Genomic DNA, 14332 nt, shown 5'->3' with positions numbered 1-14332 from the left:
GGAAATGAAATCAAAAAATTTGATGTTCTATAGGAAGGAAGATGATGAGACAGGGTTTAGGAGTGTGAAAAGGCAGGCAGCGGAGCAGCAAGCAGCAGGAGGGGGAGGGGAAGTAGCTGAAGTTAACAGATACCAAAATAACAAAACAGAAGGGGAGAAACAAATAGTACAAACTACAAAACTATATCCCGACTTACCCTCACCCCCACAATATGAGGAGAAAGGTGGTGAGGGGCCTATCACTAGATCACAAAAAGCAAACTTTAAGTGGTCTAAGAATTGGGGAGAAACTTTGGTGCAGGGAGCCACAGCTCCCAGTGGGCCTTATCTCCCTCCCCCACATTGCCCTTTAGAAGAGCCAGATAGTCAGCCACACACAACTGGTCTCTATCCCATGATACAGGTAGCGAATCCTAATGCAGGAGAAGATGGAGCAGCGCCCACGATTCTGGTATATAGAACGTGGACCCTGGAGGATATAAAAAAGGCGTTAGAAGGGATCACACCTCTTAAAGAGGATGTGCACCGCTTTGTTGAAGAAATGAATAACATACGTGAATCTTATCATTTAAACGGACATGAGGTTCAACAAGCCTGGATGACTGCTCTAGGCAGTGACTGGCATCATGTTCGAGGGGACTGGAACCCATTATTAGCAGGGAATCCTCCTCAAGTTCTTGCACACAATAGTAATGAATTAACAAACAGAGTTAATGCTTTAGCAGCAAGGACAGTTCAAAGATATCAACGCAGAGCAAACTACACTGAGATAAGCAGAGTCAAACAGAAGGAGGAAGAATCGTTTGATGAATATAGCCTGAGAATGACAAAAGAGGAACTTGGGTTCAGTTCAGTGGATCTAAACATGATATGTTAAGTCTGTTGGATCAGAGTTGCCTAATTAATCATGGTAAATGATCTTTACTTATATAGCGACCTATAACATTTTGAAAGTAAGAAATGAATCCTTCAGACCACAGACACAGAGATGGATAGTACTTTACTCCTGTTCTTGCCTCCATGCACTGGCTTCCTGTACACTTCAGGACTCATTTTAAAATTTTAGTTTTAACTTTCAAGGCTGACTGTAGCACAAGCCCTTTGTGCTACAGTCAGATGTTGCTTCCAAAGTTTTAATTATGTCTGGATCTGGTGCTCAAAAAATGTGCCGAATGTGCTGAATGTGTGATGTAAATTTTTTAAGGATTTTTTTTGGCTGTAGTGGAATTTATTTGAAACTGAAATGATGGGAAAGACAGACAGCAAACATCAATGAGTCAGGACTCAAATCTGTGACCGCTGTGTCAAATACTGAGGCCTCCATTTAGGAGTCTTACGCTTTACACCTGCAACACCAACACTGAGATTTAATTTGTAAAAAAATAAAATGTTGTGAACTCAGTTCAAAATAAAGTTGTGAAAAGTGTTCAGAAGGAAGTTTTTGGAGTTCCAAAACAATTTCATAACGTCAGTTACAGAAAAAGTGAATAAATGTAATGTTAATATCAAGCATATTTGATTTACTTCTTTAGTAATCAAACTTGTTCTGAGTTACCGGAGAAAGTAATAAAGACAACCAGCAGCTGGCATCTATATCCTCAATTATATTTGCACAATCGTGATGATAATATAACTTTCCGGGAAGGAAACAGATAAAGAGTTTTTATGAAGAAACTTTTATGGGAATTGAAAACAAACATTATAGTAGCTCATTAGCAGGAATACAATAGATCTCCTTTCTGAGGAATACAAAAGAAAAATATATATTTCTGTCTATCCATAATTCTCTTCAGCATTTATCCCTGCAGATAAACTCCAGCAAAACATAGAAATCTCTCAAAATCAAAAATGTCAAACTCCAAGAATATATTGCTGTACCTCTTGATTTTTTTGTTTCTTTTTCCTTTGAATGAGTCAAAGAGAATTATTCCAGTGTTGAATGCAACCTAGAATTGTTACTTGGAGCCATCATTACCTTATGGTCTATGCAATTCCTTTGTGTTATTGTTAGACTTTGCTTCTTCAAAGGGGGACAGGATCAGCATCCGATGCTCCCAAAATTGTAATATCATTGTTTTTTTTTCTCTTTCAGCTTTTCTTCTTCTGCTGCATCTGAAGACAGGAGAACTGTGACCTGATTCATGATCTGATGCAAACTCCATCTGCTGCACTTTATGGCCATTTGATTTTTTTAAACATTTTTGTGTGCACAACCACAATGATAAGACATTACTTCCATGGAAAGGAAACCTATAAAAAGTTTTTTTTATGGATAGTTTTATGGAAAATTAAAACAAACATTAAAGTAGCTCATTAACAGGAACATGATAGACACCCTTTCTGACCAATATAAAAGAGACCAGGTGAACTCCTGTCTATCCAGAACTCTCTTCAGCTTTCATTCATCCCTGCAGATAAACTCCAACAAATACATAGAAATCTCTCAGAACAACTTCAGACTCCAAGATGATATTGCTGTTCTTCTTGTTTGGTCTCTCTCTGGCTGCTGTGGCTCCTTCAGACAAACAGGAGATGAAGCTCCAGCGGGGCGGCTGTCCCCCGTTCTGGTTCATCTTCAATGGCCGCTGCTACAAGTACGTCGCCACCTTGATGACCTGGGCTGATGCAGAGCAGCACTGTGTGAACCAAGGAGCCAACCTGGTGTCCATCCACAGTCTGGAAGAAGAGAACTTTGTCAAAATGCTGATCAGAAACTTTGATCACGCTCAGGGAACCAACTGGATCGGACTCTCTGACGCTCAGAAAGATGGAACATATTTCTGGTCTGATGGGTCCAGATTCAACTTCAAGCTGTGGAATGCAGGAGAACCAAACAATTCAGGAGGATCTGAACCGTGTGTGCACACCAACTATGGCCCATCGAAAGGATGGAATGATAAAGTGTGCACAGCCAAATACTCCTCTGTCTGTAAAGCTCGTCCGGTTTGCTGAGAATGTAATTCTGAACCTGCTCAATTGATTTAAATGTGTTGATGAGAAAACATCAAACTTAACATGATTATTAACGTTTTTGCAAAATGTTTTGTGTAATTGGGTTGTTTTTTTTAAATGATTTTTGACCTTTGTTTATCATTCTTTATAAATACTCCTTTTTTGTGAAGCTTGCACAGTTTTCTGATATTGCTATTCCTTACATGTGCTTATCAGAAATATCAACTGAAAAAATAAAGCTTTGAAGAAATTTGACTGAAATATGTTTCGATTTCCAAAAAACCAAATGTGTTGAAAGAGATTATGATAGCAAATGTCTGTTTCAAAGTTGATATAAAATTATTAACTTGTTTTGAACTTACATCAGAATGAACGTCCAATGTAATATGAGGAAGACAATATTCTGGAGTGTTTGGTTGAATGCAAAACAATGACAATGTAACACACTGAGAACTTTGCAGTTTAACTATTAACACTAATTTTTTCTCTTCTGTGCATTAAAGAAATCTGAGTGAAATAAAAGAGCTATTTTGATTTGTTCACGTGTTAATGTCATAGGATCATGGAGATTGATCAAAATAAAACCAAATTGGGGCACAAGAACTCAAACCCAGTTCATAAACTGATTGACACACTGCACAATCATACTGTGATATTAAGAAGAGCAGCGAATAACATCTTTTTGACAAACTGCAGTCTTCTTAGAAGTCTATTTGTCAGTGAAATCCACATACTGTTTTAGCCTATTAAGAATCAGATTAATTATTTTCTTGCTAAATTATTAATGTTACAGATCCAAGATTATTTGAATGGTAAATTTATGGTTGTTTATTTATTTGTTTGTTTTCTTAGACCAGGGGTGGGCAATCCTGGTCCTTGAGGGTCAGTGTCCTGCAACTCTTAGAGATCTCCCTTGTCAAGCACACTTGAATCCAACAGCTGAATCACCTCCCAAGTGCAGTCAGGTTTTCCAGAGTCCTGCTAATGACCTCACTATTTGACTCAGGTGTGTTGAAGTGGAGATACATCTAAAAGTTGCAGGAGACCGGCCCTAGAGGCCTGGAGTTGCCCACCCCTGTCTTAGACCCTCCTCCTTGTCAGTCAGCCTCCTGCTGTGATTAACAAGCAGAAGCAGCTGCTGTGGTTGATCTGATTGTTTTTGAAGGAGTGAAACAGTTTTTTTTTGTGTTTTTTTTTACCACAAATTAATGTTTATATTTAAATGTTTTGTATGATGTCAACTCGGAGAATATTTCTATTATTTTTATAAGTAAAGAAAACACACTTTTAGAAACCAGAAAACTCTCCATGAGGGTCTTTTTATTTTTGAGTGAGTGGAAACCTCCTCCTAAAAAAACTACTTGTAAATATTTGTTGTAAATGTCATTCTGAATCCACAAATGTATTAATCAGAAATGATCTAAATAAGCATGCAGAATGACACATGGCAAACATTTTGTGCAAATTGTCTTTCATCAAAGTTTGACTTTTGTCTATCATACCTGATTCAGTAAAGAACATTAATCAAATGTGTAGAATGGCATTATTTTCAAAAATATGGGTTTAACATTTCTGTCCCATTTTAGCACTGAATATTTGCCAAAACTCTATGTTTTTGTTTCAGATGACCTACATAAAGATTTTTTCATAGGCATGTTAAAACATTGCAATCCTCTTCTTTGAACAGAATCTTGATTCTTTTAGACACTTTAGTTGACAAAATCTTGGAGTGTGTAAATTGTAGACAACATCTGTTTGACCCAAAACAATCAGAGAAAATCATAGCAGAATGTTTTTCTCTCACCTATGTTTTTGTCACAGCTATGAACTGTGGAAGCTCTTGGAGCATCTTCTGCTGGAGGGTGTCAGTGCCGCCCTCTTGTGATGGTTTGAATATCGAAAATTTGTTTTGGAAAAAATCAGCCTGGTTATGGTGGGCATAAGACCTGACCATGAAAACTACAAGGTGACCTTCACATGCTTGTGTAGACAGTTGTCTTTTTTATTTAAAATATAATTATACATATGTATGAAACTTCACAGGTCTGCTATATGTAAACAGTTGTCATTTATTTTTATTTCCCAAAAAACATATTTACTACAAATAAAAACATATATATTTTTTCAGTTTAAAAGTTCATCACAAATTACAGCCATAATTTACAATTTTATATGCAAACTATTTCTCATGAACTCTTGCAGTAGAAATTTGAAGCTGAGTCAGACCAAGCCTCCCTTGTTTAAGGGTTATTTTTGTTAGAAGTACCAAAATTACATCCATTTTCTAAATTGATTTCTTCAGAATTTCTTTTATGTTTAGTATGGTTATGAGACCATATTATTGTTCATATTCCTACAGTCCGTGAACGAGAAAAAAAGAACATGCAGAATGCAGCAACTAAAAATCTGACATTTAGGAAGTGCTTGTTACATTTCCTGGCCACTAAAGGTCAGTATCCATTTATGCAGGTGGAAATGAACACTGTGTTCACACCAACTACGGAAGCAATTTTTACTTCAATGATCGTTTGTGCTTCACTCAGTTAGCTTTTGTCTGAGCAACTTGTACTGTTTGTCCCTAAACACAAAACAATTAAAAAGGATAAAAATCTTAATTGTGTTGCTTTTCTTGATGATTTTTCTGTTTAGATTCAACTGGGTTTTTTTTCAACAACATAAAGGCAAAGAAATGGAAATGTGATTGCTTATTGTATTTCCATATGTATGTCATATAACCATCAATGTAAAATATATAATTGTAATAAACTCTTTTAACATCCAACTTAAAATGCTTTCTCTCTGTTCTTTGATTCTTTCCTCTTTGTGGAAATATTAGGAAGAATATTATAATGCCTAATATTTTATTAGAGTTGCTTCTAGAACCAATGGAGGCTTATCCCACGAATCAGTACGCATAAGAATATTGCATATTTTTATGCAATACTTTCTTTTTAAATCAGTGTAGGAGGGGATAATTTAATAACTCAACCAGTTTAACGAAATATTCAAAAGCCGCCATCTTGTGCATAAAAAATATTGCATTAAAATGTATATTTATATTTAACCATGTTTTCATCTAATAAAAACATTTAGACGGGTTAATTTTTTAAAATAGCTCTTTACTGTCTAAATTTCCCACAGTGTGCTGCACTTGTTACCATCGGATTAACTTCTGCACCTACTTATTTTCTTTATATCCTCAACAGGTAAAAGTATGTACTCCTCTATTTACACTGTAATAAGTAGATCAACACAACTTTAAATCATGCTCTCTCATTTGGTTCTTACTGTTCTATATGTTTTACAAGCTTATTAAACACGCCAGCAAAGCCTGACCATCAAGCAAATAATTCTGACCTGGTCCTGCCTAAACATTTGGAACAGGCTCGAGCCATAAATCTAAACTCTGGTCCTTCCACAGTTAGGAGAAACACAACTTTGTGAAGTTTTTGATCGAGAACTTCATGCAACTTTGCAATTCACATGGATTGGAGTCACAGATTTTTACAAAGAAGGAGCTTGGGTTCAGTTCAGTGGATCTAAACATGATATGTTAAGTCTGCTGGATCAGAGTTGCCTAATTAATCATGGTAAATGATCTTTACTTATATAGCGACCTATAACATTTTGAAAGTAAGAAATGAATCCTTCAGACCACAGACACAGAGATGGATAGTACTTTACTCCTGTTCTTGCCTCCATGCACGGGCTTCCTGTACACTTGAGGACTCATTTTAAAATTTTAGTTTTAACTTTCAAGGCTATCCATGGCCAAGCACCTAAATACATTCTTGACTTTTTGTATCCTTTAGCTTTGTCTAGGGCCCAGAGGTCTCAAACTCCTCTCCTCGAGGGCCGCAGTCCTGCAACTTTTAGATGTGCCTCTGTTGCACCACACCTGAATATAATAATTAGGTCATTAGCGAGGCTAGGAGAACTGATCTACACAAGGAGGAGGTAATTAAGCCATTTCATTCCAGCGTTTTTTGTACCTGTGGCACATCTAAAAACTGTAGGTCTGCGGCCCTCGAGGACTGGAGTTTGAGACCCCTGGTTTAGGCCTTCATGGAAAATGTTGTTCAGTGAACCCCAAACCTGTATTTAACCTGTGGAGATTGTGCTTTTCGGGTGATGGCTCAAAGGCTCTGGAACTCTGTCCCACTACACAGACTCTTTTAAGAAACAACTAAAGACATTTTTATTCAGACAGACTTTTGCTTAATGTTTCTTTGGTTTGTTTGTTTTTGTTTTGTTGTAATTGTTTTTGCCTTTGTGAAGCTCATTGTGATCTATATGTTTGTGAAAAGTGATGTAGAAATAAAATGTTACTTACTGACCTAAATTGCAATCTGTAAACATGGGGCACAATCAAGACATTGCTTTCTGTTGCAAAATTACTTCTATTGGACCATATATCTGGTCTATTGGACAAGAACATATTTTTTATTATTTAGTATGTTTTTAGGCTATTTGTGTTATATTAATAAATGTATACACATGTTGACAAGTTCCTTTCATTGTCAAACTACTTGGGAAGGAAAATTTGCTCCAAACATTCTGCAAAATCAAACAGAAGTCTTATTTTCATTTATTTAGTAAATCTAACACAAAAGGATGAAGGTCAGGAAAGAGATTATTCCGAGAACAGACCACAAAATCAATTCTGAACATAATTATATAGACTACAAGTAATTATTATTTAAATTATGAATGAGTTGCAATTTAGAACAGTTGCGTGGAACTAACTTTGTCTTTATTAATTTATGATCAACACAAGCCCTTTATGCTACAGTCAGATGTTGCTTCCAAAGTTTTAATTATGTCTGGATCTGGTGCTCAAAAAATGTGCCGAACAGCTGAATGTGTGATGTACATTTTTTAAGGATTTTTTTTGGCTGTAGTGGAATTTATTTGAAACTGAAATGGTGGGAAAGACAGACAGCAAACATCAATGAGTCAGGACTCAAATCTGTGACCGCTGTGTCAAATACTGAGGCCTCCATTTAGGAGTCTTACGCTTTACACCTGCAACACCAACACTGAGATTTAATTTGTAAAAAAATAAAATGTTGTGAACTCAGTTCAAAATAAAGTTGTGAAAAGTGTTCAGAAGGAAGTTTTTGGAGTTCCAAAACAATTTCAAAACATCAGTTACAAAAAAAGTGAATAAATATAATGTTAATATCAAGCATATTTGATTTACTTCTTTAGTATTCAAACTTGTTCTGAGTTACCGGAGAAAGTAATAAAGACAACCAGCAGCTGGTATCTATATCCTCAATTATATTTGCACAATCGTGATGATAATATAACTTTCCGGGAAGGAAACAGATAAAGAGTTTTTATGAAGAAACTTTTATGGGAATTGAAAACAAACATTATAGTAGCTCATTAGCAGGAATACAATAGATCTCCTTTCTGAGGAATACAAAAGAAAAATATATATTTCTGTCTATCCATAATTCTCTTCAGCATTTATCCCTGCAGATAAACTCCAGCAAAACATAGAAATCTCTCAAAATCAAAAATGTCAAACTCCAAGAATATATTGCTGTACCTCTTGATTTTGTTTCTTTTTCCTTTGAATGAGTCAAAGAGAATTATTCCAGTGTTGAATGCAACCTAGAATTGTTACTTGGAGCCATCATTGCCTTATGATCTATGCAATTCCTTTGTGTTATTGTTAGACTTTGCTTCTTCAAAGGGGGACAGGATCAGCATCCGATGCTCCCAAAATTATAATATTGGTTTTTTTTTCTCTTTCAGCTTTTCTTCTTCTGCTGCATCTGAAGACAGAACCGTGACCTGATGCATGATCTGATGCAAACTCCATCTGCTGCACTTTGTGTGCATCTGATTTTTGAAAACATGTTTGTGTGCACAACGACAATGATAAGATAATACTTCCATGGAAAGGAAACTGATAAAGAGTTTTTTTTAAAGATAGTTTTTATGGGAAATCAAGACAAACATTAAAGTAGCTCATTAACAGGAACACGATTGACGTCCTTCCTGAGGAATATAAAAGAGACCCGGTGAACTCCTGTCTATCCAGAACTCTCTTCAGCATTCATCCCTGCAGATAAACTCCAGCAATACATAGAAATCTCTCAGAATCATAAACTTCAGACTCCAAGATGATATTGCTGTTCTTCTTGTTTGGTCTCTCTCTGGCTGCTGTGGCTCCTTCAGACAAACAGGAGATGAAGCTCCAGCGGGGCGGCTGTCCCCCGTTCTGGTTCAGATTCAATGGCCGCTGCTACAAGTACGTCGCCACCTTGATGACCTGGGCTGATGCAGAGCAGCACTGTGTGAACCAAGGAGCCAACCTGGTGTCCATCCACAGTCTGGCAGAAGAGAACTTTGTCAAACTGCTGATCAGAAACTTTGATCCCGCTCAGGGAGCCAACTGGATCGGACTCTCTGACGCTCAGAACGATGGAAGATATTTCTGGTCTGATGGGTCTAGATTCAACTTCAAGCTGTGGAATGCAGGAGAACCAAACAATAAAGGAGGACCTGAACCGTGTGTGCACACCAACTATGGCCCATCGAAAGGATGGAACGACACACAGTGCAGAGCTAAATACACTTTTGTTTGTAAAGCTCGTCCGGTTTGCTGAGAATGTAATTCTGAATCTGCTCAGTTGTTTAAAATGTGTTGATCAGAAAACATCAAACTCAACAGGAGTATTAAGGTTTTTGCCAAAGGTTTTGTGTAATTGGGTTGTTTTTTTTAAATGATTTTTGACCTTTGTATATCATTCTTTATAAATACTCCTTTTTTGTGAAGCTTGCACAGTTTTCTGATATTGCTATTCCTTACATGTGCTTATCAGAAATATCAACTGAAAAAATAAAGCTTTGAAGAAATTTGACTGAAATATGTTTCGATTTCCAAAAAACCAAATGTGTTGAAAGAGATTATGATAGCAAATGTCTGTTTCAAAGTTGATATAAAATTATTAACTTGTTTTGAACTTACATCAGAATGAACGTCCAATGTAATATGAGGAAGACAATATTCTGGAGTGTTTGGTTGAATGCAAAACAATGACAATGTAACACACTGAGAACTTTGCAATTTTTGATTTATTCAGAATTTCTTTTATGTTTAGTATGGTTATGAGAACATATTATTGTGCATATTCCTACAGTCTGTGAACGAGAAAAAAGAACATGCAGAATGCAGCAACTAAAAATGTGAAATTTAGGAAGTGCTTATCATATTTCCTGGCCACTAGAGGTCAGTATCCATTTATCTATTCAGATTAATTATTTTTTGCTTCGGCTTTGCATTAAATAAAATACCCACTTGCAGACGGTACTACAGTTTGTGCATGCAATAAAATATTGTTTACAGTGCAACAAAAACACACACTGTTAGTTTTACACAGCAGTTTTAATAATGATGTCATTCCTGCTGAATGTCAAAAAATATCTATATTTATTTTTTATATTGAATTTAAGATGTAAACGTGAGCTCATTGGGTTTGATACATGACCTTTAACTTCCATGAAGTAGTGTTCAACCAGAAAAACCTGTCACTGAGAAATGACCAATCAAATTAGTAAAAAACTGCAAAGCACTTTGAAGACAGCTCCCTTTCTGGAATATAAAAGAAAGTAGCATATTAACTTCTCCTGTGGAAGCATACACCTTTCCATAGAAACTACTAGAAATTGGTCTTCAAAAGAGACTGAAACCTTAACATGCTCCTGTTCCTCTTATTTGGTCTGTCTTAGATGAGCAAGAAGTGAAGCTGGAACGTGGCAATTATCCCTTGTTCTGGTACAGCTTCAATGGCTGATGACCTGGGCTGATGCAGTACTCCACTGTTTGTCAGAAACAGCCAACCTGGTATCCATCCACAATCTGGACAAACACAATTTTGTCATTTCCCTGATCAATAACTTTGATCCTGCTCAAGGAGTTCCCTGGATCGGCCTCTCTGACCTCCACAAAGAAGCCAGTGGGATGTGGTCTGATGGGACTGTGGCAAAATATAGTCTTTGGACTGCAGGAGAACCCAACAACAGCAGTGGAATGGAGCACTGTGTGCACACCAGCTTCGGAACTGAGAAGAAATGAAATGATGGGAGGGCTTTATCAGAGGGCTTTATCCCTCTGTTTGTGCTTCTCGCACAACAGTTAATATACAGGATTCAACAATAGAAAGTTATGGTGATTTCCACTGAATCTCTGGCAGTAAAGCTTCTAATTTGTATGTGAGACGTTATTTCAAAACTTTATAAGGAAGTCAATTTTGGTTTACAGTTGAAATCATGAAAAACATATTTATTAAATCAATCCAGTTATTGAGAATGGCTCAATATACATATATATAGAAAACAAATGTGCCACTGCAAACCAAAGATCCAAAATCTCTATTTGAAAATGAGAGTATTACGTTTTTCATCATGTTTTTAATTGTGAAAAAGTATTAAGTTGTTAAACTTAATACTGTATTCTTCCCAGGTTTAACTTGTTTAATTTACTCTTATGCTATATTGGATTGTTTTTGAACAACCCTAAAATGAATAAACTATATAAAAAAATAAGAACTGAAATATTAAAAGTAATATGGTTACCACTACCCAGTTATTACAGCCATAATGTTGGGCTTAATAGGACTGCAAACGATGAACAATCATAAGCAACTGTTACTTTTCCATTTTACCAGAGGTGCAGCAATGATAAGAATGTCCTTGAGTTGCAGCTGGTCTCTGCTGGTAAAACCTCATGCAGATAGCTTGTTTTATGTTGTCAACTGACACAGCTGAACAAAATTTGTTGTTCTCACATATTTTCCCCGTATCTGTGAAAAACCCTTTGACTGGACCGACCTCTGCAGAACCTGCACAAGGTAATCTTAAAGAAGCAATGGCATAGTGTAGCAAACTCCGGTGTTTGTTTAAGATTGTGTAGGTTTCTACAATAATCTGGATATACAAGCATCTTTAAAACAGGCGTATTTCTACTTGTTCTTATAAGAAAACTACAGTGTTTCATAATTTGCCTTTGTACAACAATGCAGAGCAAGACCATTGAGGACGATATAATCATCTGATGGAATAATTCAATAGAAAGAAAAAAACATAAATAAAATGAGTTATTGTCATATTTTATTGTCATATTGTCATATAAACTCAATAAAATATATGTAGCAGTTTGACTAATTTGATAAAATACTTAAAAGTTCAAGATGCTATGACAAGATACTGTCAAGTGCCTTCTGCCACCTCTGATCTGTAATTACATATAAACAGTCTATTTTAAATGACAACCATAAGTCGAAAATTTTCAGCTAAAATAAGTACTTTATTAAAACTTTACTTGTACGAAATGGACAATTATGAAAGCTCTGGTATGCCACATGATCAGCGTAGATGTTGTTCACAAGAATAAGCCATTGCGAAATGTGTTTGACCAATCAAAACCATCTGGGCAGAAAAACTCTGTGAAGGATTTAAAAGACAGCAGTCAGTTACTTTTCACATTACAGTCCTAGCAGGCAGTGTGCACGTATGACTGAAAACAACATGATCCTGTTCCTCTCTTTGTTTTCTTTAGCTCTAGGTGCAGTGAAAACTTTAGATGGGCTGGAAATACAGCTGGAGCGAGGTGGTTGGAATGATGGACAGTGCACGGATAGATATGCCTTTGTTTGTAAAGCTCGACCAGTTTGCTGAGAATGTAATTCTGAATCCACTCAGTTATTCAAATGTGTTGATCAGAAAATATTAAACTGAACATGAGCGAAAAAACATGCAAACCTTTTTGTGCAATTTATTTATTTTTTTTTATAAAGTCTGACTTTTTTTCATCATTACTTATATAAATACCTTTGTTTGCAAAGCGTGGGCAGGTTTCAGATATTGTTACTCTTTAAATGTGTTGATGAGAAAATATCAACTTAAATGTGTGAGATAAAAAAAAATTTCTTCTTCTCTGTTACACACTAAATGCTGCAGAACAAAGAAGTGGAACCATGTATGCTCAAAGGGCCATGACAAGTGAAATCCAATTTCATCCACTGATTCACATGTCACAGTCTGGCAGTATAATGCTCCAACTGATGGGAGAACATGCAAACTCCATGCATAAAGAACCTGGGCCAGGACTTGAACCCAGGACCTCCAAGATAACAGCGCTACCAACTGTGCCACTGTGCAGCCCTGAAAAGTAAAATATTAAAATCTAATCTGGAATTAACAGAGACCCGAAGAAGGGAAGTTAAAAGAAAGAAAGTTTGATCTCTCTCTTTCATTTTCATCAGAACTTTTGCTGCAGCATTATGGCTCAGCTGAAGGCTGAAGGATTGACAGATATTGTTCTGTGGCCAAAGGCAAAGCGAACTGAGCAACTGCTTGAGGCCCCCAGACCTTCAGGGCCTCCATAAGTGCTTAAATTTGAACCCAGATCATAGATCTGGAATTTTAATATTTGTTTATTGAAAATGAGAATATTATTAGATTAGATTTTGCAGCTTAAGCAGACAATAATTAAAAGATCTGGCTCTACATGATGAGCAAGAGCCGCAGCACTGCACAGCTCTCTGCTGGATGTGAGAAACAAACAGGCTTTTTACATTAACACAACATTTTTACAAATCCACTATGCTGCCACTCTAAGATCTGCCTGACTGGAGTGGAGCAGAGATTGAGTACCCAGTTCTTCAAGTACTGTTGTGAGGTAAATTACATTAATGACACATTAAGTGTCCAGTTATACCCAGACATTTCCATACACTCATCATATACATGGATATCTTGTTAATTGGGAACTTTTAGTAACTTATTAGACACATTTTAAAATAGTGAAATGATGACATTACTCCTCAGTGTTCTTTAAAAGCAAGAATTAGTGCTCAAACCCACACAGTATCCAAATTATACATAGGGCCTTTAATATACACATACCCTCATTGCAGGTATTTTTCATAAAATATCAGTTGCAAGACAGAGAAATCAAATGCACGGCAAACTCCAATTCAAGTGTTCAATATCATGGCATGGACACTTCTCTTGGACTAAGTGTCTACATTTCAACATTAATAGTATTTTTGCCAGCTATTATATCTATTTCAAATCCAACTTTGAAGTTTGGACCACATAGATAAGAGAACATTCAAAATAAACTAAAACTAGTTCCTCTTGTTGAAAATCAATGAAGTTATTTAATCAACTGGTCTTGGAATAAAAACATTTCAAATGTTTAATCAAAAATCCCAAGTTATTATGATCTAGCAGACGCCATTGTTGTCTGTTATGTTCATCTAATGATGCCAAAGGAAAACTACATTTGAAAATAGGTTTCCAAGTGATTATGTAAGTTTTTCAATAGAAAAACGAATGTGATTAATCTATTTAACTAACT

The 14332-nt window shown here is 36.1% G+C and overlaps 2 protein-coding genes across 2 annotated transcripts; both read left to right on the top strand.

The window, feature by feature from the left end:
- The first annotated feature begins 2335 nt into the window (after positions 1–2335).
- Positions 2336–3213, top strand: LOC114156341 (ladderlectin-like). Its single transcript, XM_028036712.1, has one exon. It carries the CDS (start codon positions 2467–2469, stop codon positions 2950–2952), a length of 486 nt encoding a protein of 161 aa, XP_027892513.1. The 5' UTR covers positions 2336–2466; the 3' UTR covers positions 2953–3213.
- Positions 3214–8985: 5772 nt separating this feature from the next.
- Positions 8986–9586, top strand: LOC114156342 (ladderlectin-like). Its single transcript, XM_028036713.1, has one exon. The coding sequence runs from the start codon at positions 9090–9092 to the stop codon at positions 9573–9575; it is 486 nt and encodes a 161-aa protein (XP_027892514.1). The 5' UTR covers positions 8986–9089; the 3' UTR covers positions 9576–9586.
- Positions 9587–14332: the final 4746 nt, after the last annotated feature.

The sequence above is a fragment of the Xiphophorus couchianus genome, chromosome 13 (genome assembly GCF_001444195.1).
Source record: "Xiphophorus couchianus chromosome 13, X_couchianus-1.0, whole genome shotgun sequence".
Taxonomy (NCBI): Eukaryota; Metazoa; Chordata; class Actinopteri; order Cyprinodontiformes; family Poeciliidae; genus Xiphophorus; species Xiphophorus couchianus.
The sequence above is the reverse complement of the archived record's forward strand: the minus strand, read 5'-3'. Positions and strand labels throughout refer to the sequence as shown.